The sequence below is a fragment of the Mus pahari genome, chromosome X (assembly GCF_900095145.1).
Source record: "Mus pahari chromosome X, PAHARI_EIJ_v1.1, whole genome shotgun sequence".
NCBI classification, from domain to species: domain Eukaryota; kingdom Metazoa; phylum Chordata; class Mammalia; order Rodentia; family Muridae; genus Mus; species Mus pahari.
This window is the reverse complement of record NC_034613.1, coordinates 109,908,028-109,926,873: the sequence shown is the minus strand read 5'-3', so window position 1 is coordinate 109,926,873 and position 18,846 is coordinate 109,908,028. Positions and strand designations below refer to the sequence as shown.

The window sequence follows — 18,846 nt, the reverse complement described above, 5'->3', positions numbered from 1 at the left end:
AGAGTTGGGGGGAGGGGTATAGGAAACTTTCAGGATAGCATTTGAAATGTAAATAAAGAAAATAATAAAAAAAAAAAAGAAAAAAAAATGAGGAAATTCTGTGTGAAGATAAACTTTTGAGCTAAGGAAAAGGATGCGGCCTGCCAGCTTTTGAATAGTGGTGAAAAGATCGGGCACACATTTCTGGATTCATTCAACTATCTCAAGTACAGAGCTAAGCTATCTAGGAAAGAACCTAGATGTTAGCTTGCTTAAAAGAAGGGTCATAGAGATATAATAAAGTTCAGTGTGTGTGGTGAGAGGATTATCCTGTCTTCAGATGGCAGTCTCTAAATGCCACCACCATCAACATCTTTACAGGACAGGCTGAGAGAGATCAGGTTCACAGAGATGATATAAAAAGGAGCAGAGAAAAAAGTGGCCATAAGCCACACACTACCATTGGCCATCAGAAATGAACAAATCAAAAAAGGGGCCTCTGTTGTAGCCTCTGGAGGTAGCATGAATGGTCTGATGTCCAGATGTCAAACTTCTGGCCTCCAGGACCATGGGACAATAAATTGTTGTGGTCTTAAACTACAAGACTGATGGTCAATCATTACAGTAGCCAAAGGAAAATATTCTAAACAGTTAACTTGTTTTGTAATATTCTGAAGAAAAAGTTGTAGAAAGGGGGATTTTTCATGTGTGGCAGATATAAACAAAAATACATAAAATACTTCAGCCTAATTTGGTTTTCTTTTAAAAAATGCCACTATGTACTTTTGTTTTCAGATGATACCTTTCGACTGAAAACTAAAAGTGCAAGTGACCAGAACAGGACTATTATAAGTCACATTAGTTAATTATGTGTCTGTCCCCTGAAAGGTTTTCTAATATTTGTGAAAAGCATGTGGAATGCATTTAAATACAAATATATAATTTATCAATAATAGTACTTCATTCATTCTTGTTTACAAACTAGAAAATAAGGCAAGTTCACATCTGGAAAAGGTGACATACCTCAGTATTTCAACCTTGACCAGTTAGATAATATGGCAGGGCAAATGCCCTAAATTTCAGTCAACGTTTACATTTCAAGATTAATTTTTTACAGCCCGAAAAGCTATAAAAACACAAACAAAAAAACCTCAAATAAGCCATACCACAATATTTCAGAAAATACTTTGTAAAATTGAAAATGCATACAGTAGTTATTTACATTAATTAGTAGATCCTAAAGTTCATGGGTTATTGTTTAAAAAGTGTGTGAAAGTGGTATGTTCTAAAGTGTGTGTATGTGTGTGTGTGTGTGTTTTCACATAACAAAAAAAAGGAAAAAAAAACTCAGGCATTGTTACATTCTGACTTTTCTACTTTATAGCAGCTTCAGAGTATTTTGGAGTATAATACCTAAGTAAGAAAGCGTGAAAGGCAACCATTTAAATTACTTTATATCTGTAGAAAGAGTCTATGAGCTACTGGTCACTTGTTTGTCTCAGAAGGTGGCTTGTCAAGCCAGTCATTTGTTCTTTTCTTTAAATGTCTATAATGTGCTTTGGCAGAATAGAAATAGAATTATCTACATAAGAAATATACATACAAGCAATGTTTTACAGCAATCACAATCATCTGCATGAATTAGTCTTGAAATTACACTCCAGAGAAGTCACACGAATTATTACAAATGCACATTGTAGGAGAATAGACAAGTTAAGTATAACTTCTGCTCTCTCACATATTTAAAACAATGCTGAGCTTCGTTATGTTAGCGTTGTTTTGGCAGTATCACTGAAATGTGTTAATAATATTAGGTAAGTAAGTATGATGATGACAGAGAGGTTTACCTTATTACTTGGGTATTGGTTACTTCAGTAAGAGATATAAACACACACACACACACACACACACACACACACACGCGCGCGCACACTCACACACACATTGGGGAGGGATGTAGGGAGAGGTAGGGAGGGAAGGAGGGACAGGGGAGGGAAGGAGAGGAAGGAAGGGAGGGAGGGAGAGGAAGAAAGGGAGGGAGGGAGAGGAAGGGAATAAAGTAGGGAAGGAGGGAGGAAGGAAGGGAGGGAGGATAGAAGGGAGGGCAGGATGGAGAGAGAATTGCTTTTTCACTACCAGAGTGGAGTGGGAAAGGGGGTAGAACTAGAGACCAACCAATTGAACTTTCAAAAGTTTCCTACTGCCTCCTGCATTCAAATGTCACTTTCCTCCCTCTGCACTCATTTGCAGTTCTGTTCCCTACCTCTAAAGGGGTGAAGGGAGAATGAAGTAATAGAGGGAAGAACTAGGAATCAATATTTTCCTCTAAAATCTAAATAAAGGCAAGAGAATTTCAGGCTCATCCCTAGCATATACATGAAAGTGTAGAAGTTTTCTCAAAAATAGTTATATAAAGAATTACTATAAGGCAGATATCTGTGGAGACTTCTTAAATACATCTTAAATAAAGGTGAAATCTAGTGGATTCTGTTAAACTTTGGTTTATTTTTTAGCAATGCTAAGTGCCTGTGACACTGTACTGAAACATTAGAGTAATGGTAAGATTAATTTCTGCCACATAGATGAATCCATTAGCTTTCACTTGAGATGGGTTCTAAATACCTTGAGTTGGGCTTCTCTTTCAGGGTGTGATATCTGCCCCTTTCCAATCATTAATGCACCTATTCTCCTAGACTTTACACTATATACATAAGATGAGCTGGAACTACACAATAGAAATTCTTCTTGTCAATCTCTCCCCTGCCCTTTGTCTATTTGGGGGGTATGGGATCTGACCTAGAATTTCAGTTTTAAATCTATTTTATTAAAATTATTTAAATTATTTGACAGACTGGAATGTTGGTAGAAGCCTTAGGATTCTTCCATGTTTTTTTGTTTACTTTGATGTTCACAATCAGGTCCTTATACACAATGACAAGTTATGTGCATCTTTAGAGAGGAACAAATGTTTCCTAATCATGACATCTGAGTTCAGATTAGTGTACTTGCAGTACTACCAATACACTTCCCTTCACCCAGATCAGCTTGACCTTTGTGGAATCACATTTCTTTCCACTCCAACTCTTAAGTGTATATTTGCTCCTTTCAAAATGGATGGTTTTGTTTTCTTAAATGTCTCCATTCTCCCTGGCCTCGGGAATCACTTGGATGACATGGCTTCATTGTGGCGAGAGCGTGATCTTTCCAGAGGGGGACGTCTGTTATCTGTAAGACAAAGAAAAAAAGATGGAAAAAAAAGGTGAGCATTAGATCCTGACTATTACACAGTGTAGGGTCGAGAGAGGTTTCCAAACAGTCTTGAAAGATCACTTCAAATGAATATGGAAATAAGCTGCAAAGAGCCCGGATCTGAGGCGTTTACACAGCAGCTGCCAGGCTGGGTTCAAGAGTTCTGCAATCAGCAATAAATGACTTTTCTTGGTAAGCAGAGGCAGAGTGACAAAAGAAATGGAAGAATTCTCTCAAGCATAGACTCCTTGGAGATAAGCAGGTGACAGCAAAATTTCTTGATAAAGATGTTAAATTGAAAAGATCTATGGACAGTGCCTTTTGTTGAAAAGCTCTCCAATTCCCCATGAGTTTTCAATTTGTATGTTGGTTACCATTAAAGGACACCAGTGTGTGCAGAGTGGAGGAAAAAAGAAAAGAAAAAGAGAGACAGTTTAAAAATAACGAAACAAACCAAACCAAAACAACAACAACAAAAACCCAATGATTGCAATATATGGCAATCAAAGCAGCTACTGAGTTTGCCTGATTGTATGATGTAAACAAATTCAATACATTATATAGTCATTACGGCAATGAATAATGAATGGGACCTATTCTTGGTCCCATTCCCCCTACCCATCACAGGAAGAATAATCACTGTAGAGATGACTGTTGGCACAAAGCTTGGAAAGCAAAGTTTAAAAGCATTGAAAGTTGCTGAAAATAGTTTTAGCTCTAACAGGGAAAAGGCTTCCAGCTCTGCGCTGTGATGATCACTACTATATTATTATCACCTCTGTTTTATGCTTGGCTTAAATGCAATTGATGTGGCTGAAAATCTCTTCCTGGTAAAAGCATAATATACTTAGATTCTCTATTTAGAATGAGACTGGTCCCCAGAAATAATGACAACCACCAGCACTTACATAAATGCTAACACTTTACACTAGTTAATTTGCTAATTCACACAACATCCCCGGGAGGTAAACCCATTTCATTCTATCCTATTATCTCTGCTTTAGTGATGAAGGTTACATAGCAAATCAATGGTATGATGGGAGATTATAATGCAAAGTTAATGCCTAAATGTCAGGCCTGCTTTGTTCAGAAGTAGATGTTGGAGCCTCCCAAGCTGCTATTCATTTCCTCCCTCAGATGATGATGGCCCACTAGTATATCCTGTCTCTCCATGGGGAGACTGGACTGAGAAATGCTAAGGTTTTGTCATGATCCTTTCTAGGTTGTGCTATCATCGCTTGACCAATTCCAGTAGTCTGTGGTCGATACACAGCAAAACATTCTTGCTCCCATAACCTTGACCTCATTACCACCACCTTGTGAGTGCAGTAAGTAAACTAGACAGAAGCTTAAAGTATTCTCAATGGTTCAGAATGCAATAATATTACAGAAAGGTGAGAAATTAAGAGGCTTTCTGTACTTGGAGATACATCTGAGTGATGGATTATTTGGGTATCCTTTTGAAGATACCATTAAAAAATCCATTATTTAATTTGTGATATGGATCACAATTCAGCTAAAAATGTGAAGATAACATTCCTGGATAAAGGGCTTATTACTAAGACGGCACAGGTTTGCATACAGATTAGTTTGAGACCTCTTAGAGAACAGTTAAAACTTAAGCTACAATCAAATGCTTCCCATTGCATTGTAAGCATTAAAACTTTAGTGTTATTCTCAGATAGGAGAATGGAGAATGATGGTGGCAATCCCACAGGCTTGTGCCAGCTCAGAGAAAGAAGCGGGTACAATGGGGATCTCAGAAACTTTCCCTCCAGGAATGTCTCTGGTACTCCATAACATCACAAAACACCTAGTGTATCTCCTCCAAATTTGCAGCCTCACTGTGTTAAATGGTAGGATGTGAGGATTCATATCAATTTGCAACTTATGGTTGGCATTTGGTTTGAGAAAATGCTTTTGAGCCAAAGCAAACTGACTAAAGGACATTTAAAGCTTTTGGAAAGTGGCATAAACATTGGTTCAGGTCCTAAACCCAGCTTTATGGCAGACAGAAAAAGTGAACTACTTTAGATTTTATTTTCTATCCCTTTGATCCCCCTTGGAAACCTATTAGGTTCCCAACTTAATAAGATAATTACATGAAGAAGCATTTCTGTAAAGGTTGCCTGCTATATTTTTGAAATATCAACCTACAACCTTGTTTATTAACAAAAAGCCATTAGAAACAATGGTAACAATTGCTGATCTAAATGTTTAAAATTAATTTCTAGTTATTTATATTCATGATAAATATAATTTTACCATAAAATGTATATTTGTACCATGAAGTTCTAAGGATTAAACCATAAGTGGAATTAAATGGAACTCATAAAGTACACACACCCAACCACACACACTCATACATACTTCTATATTTTCATATGCATACATAGATTTTCCATCTGTATTCATATTCTAATGGCTAATAATCTAGTGATGGTAATTCCTCACAATTTCTCATGCTCAAAAGTGGTTTCATCTTTGAACAAGGGATTGAAATACCACCGAATGGATTATTTGAAACACAACTTTTATATTTATGATATTCAATAATAAAAGACCTCATAAATCAGCATCATATTTATAGGAACAGGACAACTGTTAGATATTATTGCTGTCAGAGGTAAGAGACTAATTGAGGTGATTGCAAAATTGATGGTAGTTTTTTGGAAAAAGGTGGAAGAAGTGGGTAGTGTGCTATATGATTTGAGGTTTTGATAAGACCTACTTAGAATCAAGTCCATTTCCAAATCCACCAGAATTTGGTAAGCAAACCCAAGCTGATTCTCCCTTATTTGTTATTATGTTTTAGGTCTATACCTAAATTCTATGTGTAGGTGAGATTTTGATACAACTATGGAGATTGAAATAATTAAAGAATGGTATTGAAGAGAAGACTATACTTTTATGAAGATGCATGCTATAGAGGCAGATGGTCTTCAGAAAACCTTTCAGATCTTTCACCAAATTAGAACTGAAGCACATGTCTTGGCTGTAACATAGTTCCCAAGTTCTATCAGGCTACCCTGTTCAAACTAATGGCAAGGCTGTCCTTCTCAAGTACAAGGGCATGTGGCAGCCATCTCTAAATCTTGTTGAGTATTTTAGTAAATGGATTAAAACACTAAGGTACATGTACTGAATTCACTCATATAATCATTCATTTATCAACGATGTAAATAACACATAAACATAGAAAATATACAAATGCCATTATGTACTAGGTTTATACTTAAGCTTACATAATTAATTTTGTTGTTCCTGTAAATGTCAAATAAAATGACCAAAGACTAAATACAGATGAGACACAGCCTAAAATAAAGAGGCATTAAGTCAGACTAAAAGTTTCAGTTCTATAGTATTCAACCTGGGGGAGTACAGGCAATAACCTTCCTAAAGTATGTGCCAAAGCTGTATCTTGCATACTACATGAGATGGTCAAGTTGAGACTAAATCTATGATTACTTCTTCCTCTCATAGTGTGGCCTCCCTCTGTTTTTCTCTAAAGAGTAATGTCTTTAAAAATATTGAGCTGGGTGTGATGGTGCACGCCTTTAATCCCAGCACTTGGGAGGCAGAGGCAGGCGGATTTCTGAGTTCAAGGCCAGCCTGGTCTACAAAGTGAGTTCCAGGACAGCCAGGGCTATACAGAGAAACCCTGTCTCGAAAAACAAAACAAAACAAAACAATTGAGCTAAAACTAGATGTGCAATATGGTGTTCTATCCTCTTCTTGTAGAAGTTTTCTGTTATTAAATGTCTAGAATATAACACTGAAAACATGATTTTTAATGTTCACATATTTATTTTTATTATGCAAATATATCATGACTTACTAGTCATTCTCTCTTAAACAATACTTAAACTGCTCCCAATATTTTACTATAATAACAATGTAGAAATGACCATCCTTATGGTTACATCCATATGTATGCCCCAGTTATATCCATATGAATGCCATAGTTATATCCATATGCATGCCTTGCATTGGACAGGCATTACTAAGGTATGCAGGAATAACCCCAAATGGTATTAGAGAATAGTTGCATTAACTTAAATATCATTGGCAGTACATGAATTTCTCTGTCTTTTCTCTTTGGGTAATAATCTTTCAAAATGTGCTAATATAAAAACTGAAAATTGACATATGATTCATTCCTTTTGTATTTTTCCAAATACTAGTGAGGTAGTACTTCCCATATATTACCATCTATTTATTCTTCTTTGAATGCTGGCCTTGTCCTCTGGCTGTTTGTTGTACTGTTTGATTTTGCACAAGATATACTTAAGATAGAAACCGACTAAAATCTATGTGATATGCATTTTCCTTAGTTTATTGTTTGCCTGTTATAGATTTTTAGGACTGTATGGTTTCCTTATTTTTACTATTTTTATGACACTAAATCTATGAGCGTTTGTATTTTTATATGTTCTTTTATTCTCAGCCTTCTCTAATAGACATTTGTTTAATAAACATGTAGTTAATATCTAGACATTTGATAAGCATACAATCTTGACTCTTTGTGGTCTTTAAAGTTTAACCCATTCACATTTAATTATTAAAATTATCTTCAATTCATTTTGTTTCACAGTGCCATATAAACTTCCACACTACTTTCTTGTTTTATTTTTTCCAAAGGACACGTGCTGTTCCATCACAATTTGTTTAATCATCAATTACTATACTCCTTCATGATGTCTCTTTTATCATATATTAAGAAATACCAAAGTTTCTATTATTTTGACATCAGTATTATTCTGAATTTTTATATAAATGCCTTCTTATTTCATTACTTGAGCCTCATAATTACTTTTCCCTTCATTATTATTATTGCTGTTATTATAATCATCATTTGGCAGACATGTTCTTCCTATGTAGCCCCAGGTCAGTGTGAAATTATAATCCCTGGCTTCTGTCTCTTCAATTCTAGGATTATGGATAAGAGCTTTATGATATGCTTTAGTATCTGCTGCAGCTAAATCTCCATCATTTATATTTTCATTTTAAACATACTTTTTGGTTGGAATGCCTCAGTGGTAGGTAGAACACTTGACCAGCATATACAAAGCTCTGGGTTTAATTCCCTATAACATATGCATACACATACACTCACCAAATACACACACACACACACACACACACACACACAACTATTTCTGGGGTACATTTCAGCACTGGACATGGAATTGTGATAAAGAAACTCAAAAGTAATAGAACTCAGTAAACAAAACCAGTGAATCCCTAAGGTTACTCTAGTGATAACACAGCCTGCAAGTGTGAGTGTATTGGTGCTAGTTCATCTGTGTGCCTGTGTATGTATATCCGTGTATGGTTTCTGGGATGGAACACTGGGCCTCATGTATGCTAGGCAAGTGTTTTACCTCTGACATGTAATGAACTCTCAACCCCTTTAATAATGCTTTTAGGAATTTTCAGGCTTCTCATTTTCTTGAAAATTTAACAGGTACCTCTCCTCTGTCTTCTGATCAGTTTTTCTGATGGCTTGGCCACTTTGCTTTGGGAAATAGAGCAGAGTCTAGAAGTATCCAAAAGGGCATCAATTATACCCAGACAGTGTTGTTGTTTTAGCACTGTCAAAAGTGTGAGCAACTGCAATTAAATGTATAGTTTTATTACACATTGATAGCACCTAGTATTTCCAGTTTGTGACCCTAATGGTCTCATATTTTGTAGTATGTTTCCAATTGTGGCCATCTACCAGATCTCAGTTATCATACTGTATTGATCTGCTTTACTTCAGTGGAATTGTATACATAGGATGTTATGCAAAAATGCATGTGCAGGAGCCAATCAATTCCCTCTTCACTCAACAATTAAAGAGTTCTAGCCCTACCTACTCTAATTTAAATGTTAGTACAGTGGTTTTTAAAGCTAGACACAGGACAAATTGTGTAATCCATATTCTTCATTACATGCAAATAAATCCATGCAAAGAAAACAGAAACCTAGATTACTGTGGTAGTTCAGGTTGGCAGAAGAGTGGAAAGTTATTTTAACGATGATGATAATGGAAAGCAATAATGTTCGAATAGTTCAGAGGCTACTGTGACTACAGACACACAACTCCCATTAACTACAATTGGAGTTAAACACATGTAATGATAACAAAATAGACCCCTAAAAGCTTTTCCAATTGGAAAATAAGCAAATGCATTCTGAGAAACAGCATGCTTTTATGTGGAATACACAGTATTCTAATTGAGATGCACAAATTATTTTTACATTGATATTGCTGAGAGTATGATGTTGGTAGTTTTTCTATGTTTAGGGATATAGATCTGCTAGAAGTAACATCTGTACAAAGAATGTCTTTCCTTTTCTTAATGCTCAGCATTCGTTATGTTATTAAAGGAAAAGTCTCAATAGTTGCAATGGATTTATTAATTCAGGAGCTTGTTATCAGCATGAAACTCTGCTGTGCTAGGAGAAAAACAAATTATATTTTATAAAACTGCAGTACTGAGATTAAATCACTTTTCTCTATTTCAGTTTCTTCTTATCCTCCCTGCCAGGTAGTAACTCTACTCTCTATCTCTATTATGAACTTCTTATTTTACAAACTACCAAGTCTTATAGCAATATAAGTGTACATTATCAAACAAACTCAATTACAGTAACTTTAGGAAGATAGAAATATATGATAAAAGGAAAGTCACATAGTACAAAAACATTACTTTAAGGCATTAAAAACTTAATCCATATTAAGCTACAAATGTATGATCTATGTGATTCTTACTTTCATCTATTAAAAACACAGTGTTTTTATAATATACACTCAATTTGTTGGTGTTTTAAATGGCTGCCATTTACGTAACTGATAATTGGGGTATTTCCAAGTATCTTAGAAAAATGTGATGCAAATAGAAGAAAATCAGTAGACTATTCAGTATTTCAACTGTCACTGACCTTGTTATTGATTATCTTTGGACTCTATGTCACAGCTAGTGAATAGATTTTTTTTAAAAATATCCTTGGTATTTTACATTAGTCATGTATTATATTTGCTTCTCTACTAAAGAACAGAAATAAGACCCAAGTGAAATTTTCTTTGTGTGAGGATGAAAGTCTAAGGGAGACATCTGTATATCTAGAAAATGCTAACACATAAAATAAGAATATTAGAACATAATAGGAAAAGCTTTGGAAAAAAATCTTTAAGTGAAACTCAAGTAGCATCAATAGTGGCTATCATTCAAAATGTAACATGGCTATTCAGGGTGTCTACCATAGTGGCTTCTATGCAGCAGTTTCTTAAAAACAGTTATGAAGTCATCATCCAATCCCTAGCAATGAATCAGTGCCTGAGCCTGGCTCAAATTCACCATCAGCTGTGCTGCTTACATAGAGGGCACACATCTTTGCCAGGAATACAAGGAAAGACTTCTTTCCTTTCATCTGTCTACAAATTGTTACTCCATAATCTCTCCACCAGGTACATAACAGGAAACCTTATACATTACTAGGGTGTGAAGGATAATTGCACCAAGAACAATAGCATTAAATTAATCATGTGTTTCTTTTAGCATCTACATCATTTTAAATGCGGTGCAGGCTTCGAGGCAGACCATTCAGTTATGCAAATTTTCCTATTAGGAGGGACACAAAGAGAATGAATAAATCAGAATAACTAACACATCTTAACTCCCCCCCCCAAGAAAAGAATAAAATGACATAATGAAAGAAAAGGAACTGTTTGTATTTGTAGCTGTAAAGACTGAGATACAATAGTAACTCTTTCCACGAGGAAGTTCTTTTAATTGAAATTCTGTTTCTTAGAAACAATTTTTGAAGTATTACACAGAAGGTAGCAGTCCTACCTGGGGTGGAGTCAGCAGAAACAGGGTTCTCTGAAGTCATCTAGAGAGATTGTTGAAGCCTACGTAGCAGTATCCAGAGTGACAGTACAAGGGATGATCAAGGCGAAGATTACAATGACCTGGGCCAGAGTGCTCCACAGGGTGAGAGGCTGAGGAACCTCTTGGTCACTGCTGAATAAGCTAGCTGCTAAATGGCTCAGGGGCTCCAGGGGCTTATGACTATCACCTGTCATGTGTGTGACTTTTAATTCCTGGGTGGCATAGATCCTTGTGACTAAGAATACTTGCCATCAGCCATTTCTATAACTTTGATCATATGGTGGACAGTCCTCTGTCATCCCTTGTTGCAGTTGTTTGTCATCTGCCTGAGCTTCATGGATGATATGCTGACCTAGAATACATTCACCTGTCATTTGATTTTGTTTCTGAATCACTTTAAGGCTACATATCCAGTCTTTTTTTTTTTTTTTTTTTTTTTTTTTAACACGGGCAAGCTATAATTTTGGTTTGGACTTCCATTTTCTAGCTGATGATGGAGGTTTCATAGTACTCAGTTCAACTCTCTAGCTTAAGAAGGCCCTGCGTGGTTGGGGTGGAGGGAAGTAAATAAACTGCTATCGTATTAAGGCAGGAATACCAGTCCTTCCTCTTACACAATGTGTCCGTCTCCCAAAAGACCATATAACAGTAACATAGACATGCCTATGATTTTGAGAAGATGCTTAACCTACAGTTTACAATGCAAGAGCTTATAAACAGGTGTTCATATCAATTATGATCCCCATGCTAGCCTGTGCTTAATTACTTAACCAGTTGTGTGGACAAAGGCAACCTGTGTGGTTAATATTACAGACACTTTAGCAGCTGCTAGTGCCATTGTTTTTAAAATATAAACTGTCCCTTAAGGTAAAAGCCAGTCAGCAGTTGTTTTAAGTATGAGCAATTATGAGAGTTAGCACAGAGGATCTCAATTTCATATTCACAACTGACAGAAAATCCTTTATAATTTTAGTGTCTAATGCAACCCATGCACAACCTGAGCACCAGGCCAAGACTTTAAGAGAATAAAGATGGCTCCTAACAGCTAGCTTCTTTCGGAAGAGGTCTCAGTGAATCTTTTTTGTTTGTTTGTTTGGTTGGTTGGTTGGTTTTGGTTTTTTTTCAAGACAGGGTTTCTCTTTGTAGCCCTGGCTCTCCTGGAACTTAACTCTGTAGACCAGGCTGGCCTTGAACTCAGAAATCCGCCTACCTCTGTCTCCCAAGTGCTGGGATTAAAGGTGTGCACCACCACTGCCCGGCTTCAGTGAATCATTTTATGTCTACTGGACCATCATCTGATCAAGAACATGTAAAAACACAAAAGGCTATTTCCAGATGCTCTCTAAGACCCTGTTTATACTCAGTGTAGCTTGTAGGTAGGTCATCATGAAATCCAATACAGTATGCAACTTAAATATAGTGGGATACTCTGCAGGCAACCTAAATTATCTTTTAGATGCATAATGCTAGAAAGAAAGAGGTCCGCATTTTATATTTTCGAGGCAGAGTTTCTCTGTGTTGCCCTGGCTGTCCCGGAACTCACTCTGTAGACCAGGCTGGCCTCAAACTCAGAAATCCGCCTGCCTCCGCCTCCCCAGTGCTGGGATTAAAGGCGTGCACCACCACTGCCTGTCTAGGTCCACATTTTTAAGTGAGAACAAGTTACCAAAGAATATGTCATACCCCTCTTATTGAAAACATACAATTTATAATTCTAAAAAGTTTTTGACATGCACCAACAAAATCAGCAATAATCTCTAAATAGTGGGATCATGATTTTTCTTTTAGGCTTTCAAGGGAGTGGCATGCCCAGGCAATGATTTTTCTTTTGCATATCTTTCCCTAATACATGATATTTTGATATTTACCACGAATAATTTATTAAATTAGGGATGAAACCTAGATAGGAAGTTAAATTCTATTTTTAAGCTATGAATCACATACTGCTTTACTTTAAGGCTTCAGAATAGTCTCCGATAGAAACCACAAATTTTAGAGGCTAAACATTTGTTTTCACACAGTTATCAGTTATAAATATATAGCACATATCTTAGATTCTATCATGTAAAATTTTAGGTTTGAAACAGTGACTCACCAAAAGACTGTCTGCACAAAGATTGCAAAAGACTTAAGAGATAGGGAGGTATACCATAATGTTCCCTGCAGGCAGCTTTATCTCACTGATAAAATCACAGGAGATATCAAAAGAAATGACTAATTCAAATAAGAAAGACTCATTAGGTGGAGGTTGGGGAATCCTGTTGAAGAGGGGCAACTAAGGATTGTAGGAGTCAGAGGGATTAAAGACACAACACCCCCCCCCAATCAACTAACCTGAACCCATAGGGGTTCACAGAGACTGAACCAAGAATTAGGGATATTATAATTGTGTAACTTGGTCTTCTTGTGGGACTCCTACCAGTGAGAGCAGGTGCTGTCTCTGATTCTTTCGCACATTTTGGGACTTTTTCCTTCTATTGGGTTACCTGGTCCAGCCTTGATATGAGGGGAGGTGCGAACCTTATCGCAACTTGATGTGCCTTATTTGGTTGCTATTCATGAAAGGTCTGTCTTTTCTGAAGGGAAATGGAGGAGAAGTAGATCTGAGCGAGAGACTAGGAGAAAAGGAGGAAGGGGAAACTGTGGTCAGCATGTAATATATGAGAGAAGAATAAATGAAATAAAAAATCAGTTACAAAAATTTTGCTAAACTTAAAAAAAAAAACAGAACAAAACCAAATAGAAAGACTCTTTTTGTAGATGGTAAATGGTGCTGACCCATTTTTAAGAAGGAATCCTGTTGGAACAACAATATGAACTAACCAGTACCCCCTGAGCTTGTGTCTCTAGCTGCATATGTAGCAGAAGATGGCCTAATCGTCCATCACTGGGAAGAGAGGCCCCTTGGTCTTGCAAACTTTATATGACCCACCCAGCACAAGGGAAGGCCTGGGCCAAGTAGTGGGAGTGGGTGGGTAGGGGAGCAGGGGCGGGGGTGGGGGTATAGGGAACTTTCGGGATAGCATTTGTAATGTAAATAAAGAAAATTAAAAAAAAAAGAAGGTATCCTGTTGTGATAGCTAACTTTGTTTACCAACTTGCCACATCTGGGAAGAGAGGAGTTGCCTCCAGATTGGCCTGCATGGATGTCTGTGGGGGGCATTTTATAGATATCTAATTGATGGAGGGGGACTTGGTACACTGTGGGCAGTACCATCCCTAGACAGAAGGGCCTGGACTGTATAAAGAAAGCAAGCCAGTAAGCAGCATTCCTCCATGATTTCTGATTCAGGTCGTTGCCTTGCTGAATTACTGCTCATACTTCCCTTAGTACTTCACTATAACCTGTAAGATGAATTAATCCCTTTCCTCTCCTAAGTTGTTTCTGGTCATCATGTTTTATCATAGTTACAGGAAGCAATCTAGACTACCTGTGAAGTACAGGTGAAGTTACCAAGGAAAAACAGCATTATTCTCCTGTAAACCACTTGTACTGATAGGACAACAGAGTATGCAAAGCTAAAAGATATATGCGGTTGTCTTCAAAAGTATTAGTGCATACACAAGACACAATTTTCTAATAAGCTACCCCCACACTTTAATAAAAACAGCTTTATTAATACCAATGTTCTCATCTTAAAATGGAGATAATAATACTAGTACTATAGGGGATTAAAAGGACAGAATGAGATAAATTCATACCCGCTCCACATTGACATTTTAAAAAATCTGAAATGCATGCATGTACAATACAACTGTGAGTGAATACACACTCACATTTACACAGGGATGCTCACGTGCACACATCAATCAATAACAATCAAATGAGAAATCACCTCTACTTATAATGGCTATATGCAGCTAAGTGTTTCAGATAGGTCAAATTCTCAGAGTATGACCATATGGGTTTATACCTTTATTCTTGTGTTCCCTCATTTATATTCCTCTTTTCCACTGTGAAAATAATAATTAATATTAGCTATCTACTTAACAGTATAGTTATAATGACTAAATAACGGAAATGGATCATGATCAGACTTGGTAAAGAATAAAAGCTCAGTGTTTCTTTTTTTTATTTTTGTCCGTTTTAAAAAAAATTATTAGATATTTTCCTCATTTACATTTCAAATGCTATCCCGAAAGTCCCCTATATCCTCCCCCCCACCCTGCTCCCTAACCCACCCACTCCCGCTTTCTGGCCCTGGCATTCCCCTGTACTGGGGCATATAATCTTTGCAAGACCAAGGGCCATGCCATTACAAGAGTCAAATTCCAAGGATTCCAGCAAACAGATTTTACACATTTTATTGTCCACTTTTGAAACAATGGGAAAGGTTGCAAACAGATGTTTATAAAAGTCTTTTTTTTACCTTAACCCTTTATGTTTGTTTTTATAACAAGCACTTAATAAAGATCTGGCAAGAAATCAGAATTTACCAAAGTTCTGACTTTTTATTTATTTCACAAGTCATGATGGATTAGGGTATTTTTATGCCCTTGGGAAGAAATGGAAATCTTTTATAACTATTTATTTATTTTTATTGTCATCCAGTGTGTATAGAAATGTTGTCAGACTGCTTTCTATTACTTCTTTGATTCAGGGTTCCAGTTGTCTTGACAGATTTGTCCCTAAGGGTAAAAAGAGATTATTTCTACAGATTCCAGCCTGGCTTGAATGATGCATCTAGCAAAAACTGGTCACTCATTTTTTTCCCCCACTCCTGGGAGATCAGTTTTACTAGTCAACCTCTTGACCTTTAATTTGCTTTTCAGAGTAGTCTATTCACTAGAAAAGGGATGGGGGAGGGATTTGTTTTTATAAGCAGAGTGTGTTCCCATGTTGTACATATCTCTTGCTATACAAAAACATGTACATGAGTGGCTGTGTGCCTTGCATTGTGCTACTAATTTAGAGTGATAAATGTGATAGTGTCTTCTTTAGTGGCTATGATATAGTGAAGATTGGTTAAAAAATTAGTCTCCTGAGATGTGGTAAGGCTTCCTCTCTACACTGCTATGTAGTTCTCACTGAGTCAAGTTGAAAACTCAAAGACTATATTGTATCTAGATATTAAAATGAAGAGTCTCAACCTTCTGCCTGAAGATGTTTTCACTCAACTGGGGTATATATACAAAGATAGTAAACTTCATTGACCATACTCATGCCTAAGGTCTAATCTCTAAAATATATAAAGAACTCAAGAAGACAGACACCAACAAACAAACAAACAAACAAAAAACTCACTTAAAATGGGTACAGAGCTAAACGGAGAATTCTCAACATAAGAATCTCTAATGAACAAGAAGCAGTTAAAGAAATGTTCACAATCCTAAGTCATTAGGGAAATAGGAAATTAGGTAATCAGTTGTGGGCAGGGGGTATCTACAATGTGCCAGAGACCTGGAACTAGGGGTTGGGGGATGCTCCAGAGTGTCTATGGAGGCAACTCTAGCTGAAACTCCTGGCAGTGGGGATATGGAACCTGAAGTATCCACTTCCAGTCACCAGACAGGACTCCCAGTACAGGAACAATGGCACCAACCCACCCACAAAACTTTTGACCCACAATGTGTTCAGTCTACAAGAAATGTGGCCACAAAGATGGATGATAGAGTGAGGTCAACCAATAACTAGCTTAGACATATGGCATGGGTGAGCACCAATTCCTGACACTACTAAAGATACTCTGTTATATTTGTAGACAGGAGCCTAGCAGAGCTCTCCTCTGAGATCAGCCAGCAGCAGACTGAAATAGCCACAGACATCCAGGCACCATCCCCACCAGAGGAGAGGTGTTCACCTGGGAGCACTCTCACTACCTGAGCTGGTAAGGGAGCCATCTTCGCTCTGGTGCACACAGGCTCCAGTCATTGCCAGGGAGAGGGCAGACTGCAGAAGGGNCACAGCTTCTGGGACAGACCCTGTTTCTGGCTCCAGACATCCAGGCACCATCCCCACCAGAGCAGAGGTGTCCGCCCAGGAGCGCTCTCACTGCCTGAGCTGGTAAGGGAGCCATCTTTGCTCTTGTTCGGCCAGGCTCCAGTCTGCACTGGTGAGAGTGTGGACTACAGAAGCTACACAGGTTTGGGACAGACAGAAGCAATCTAGCTTCTGGGACAGTCCCTGTTTCAGGCTAGAGACTTCTGGGCACCTTCCCCTCCAGAGGAAAGGTGGCCACCTAGGAGGGCTCTGTCTGCCAGAGAAGGTGAGAGAGACATATTGTGTCCAGGGTCNCTCGGAGTCTAGCCTGTGCAGGTGAGTGTGCAAACTGCAGAGGCGACACATCTTCTGGGACAGGCCCTGTTTGGGGCCTACATCTTCAGCCAGGAGGCAGATCTGAAGCCTAGGNCTCTGGGCACCTTCCCTGCAAGAGGAGAGCTTGCCTGCTGAGAGTATTCTGACCACTGAGACTCAGGAGAGAGCTGGACTCCCAGGACTGCTGACAGAGGCTAAGAGAATCACAGGAGGAACAAGCTTCAAGCAGAGACAACTATAACAACTAACTCCAGAGATTACCAGATGGCAAAAGGCAAACATAGGAATCTTACTAACAGAAACCAAGAACATTCACCCTCATCAGAACCCAGGACTCCCACCTCAGCAAGTCCTGGATACCGCAACACACCCGAAAAGCAAGACTCAGATTTAAAAGCATACATCATGTTGCTGGTAGAGGACGTTAAGAAGGGCATTAATAACTCACTTAAAGAAATATAGGAGAACACTGCTAACGAGGTACAAGTCCTTAAAGAAATGTAGGAGAACGCTGCTAAAGAGGTAGAAATCCTTAAAGAAACACAGGAGAACACAACCAAACAGGTGATGGAATTGAACAAAACCATCTAAGACCTAAAAAGAGAANTAGAAGCAATAAAGAAAACCCAAAGAGAGACAACTCTGGAGATAGAAACCCTAGGAAAGAAATCAGGAAACATAGATGTGAGCATCAGCAACAGAATAGAACAGATAGAAGAATCTCAGGTGCAGGAGATTCCGTAGAGAACATGGCACAACAATGAAAGAAAATGCAAAATGCAAAAAGATCCTAACTCACAACATCCAGGAAATCCAGGACACAATGAGGAGACCAAACCTACGGATAATAGGAGTAGATGAGAATAAAGATTTTCAACTTAAAGGGTCAACAAATATCTTCAACAAAATTATAGAAGAAAACTTCCCGAACCTAAAGAAAGAGATGTCCATGAACATACAAGAAGCCTACAGAACTCCAAATAGAGTGGACCAGAAAACAAATTCCTCCTAACACATAACAATCAGAGCAACAAATGCACTAAATAAAGATAAAATATTAAAAGCAGCAAGGGAAAAGGGTCAAGCAATATATAAAGGCAGGCCTATTATAATTACATCAGACTTCTCACAAGAGACTATAAAAGCCAGAAGATCTGGGACAGATGTTATGCAGACCCTAAGACAACACAAATGCTAGCCCAGGCTACTATACCCAGCAAAACTCTCAATTACCATAGATGGAGAAACCAAAGTATTCCATGATAAAAACCAAATTCACACAATATCTATCCACGAATCCAGCCCTTCAAAGGATAATAAAGGGAAAANATCATCACAAGGATGGAAACTATATCCTAGAAAAAGCAAGAAAGTAATCCTTCAACAAACCTAAAAGAAGTCAGCAGCAAGAAGAAAATTCCATCTTTATCAAAAATAACAGGAAGCAATTATATTTATTTAATTTCTCTTAACATCAATGGA

General features: G+C 37.7%; 1 protein-coding gene across 2 annotated transcripts in view; it reads right to left on the bottom strand.

Annotated features, from left to right (window-relative positions):
• Nucleotides 1-2,057: 2,057 nt before the first annotated feature.
• Diaph2 (diaphanous related formin 2) overlaps nt 2,058-18,846 on the bottom strand; it is a 696,731-nt gene continuing 679,942 nt past the window's right edge. For both annotated transcript variants that reach the window (XM_021188630.2, XM_021188631.2), the window contains one exon: nt 2,058-3,204. In XM_021188630.2, coding sequence (XP_021044289.1) covers nt 3,140-3,204 — 65 coding nt within the window. In that variant the 3' untranslated portion in view covers nt 2,058-3,139. The remainder of the gene's footprint in view (nt 3,205-18,846) is intronic.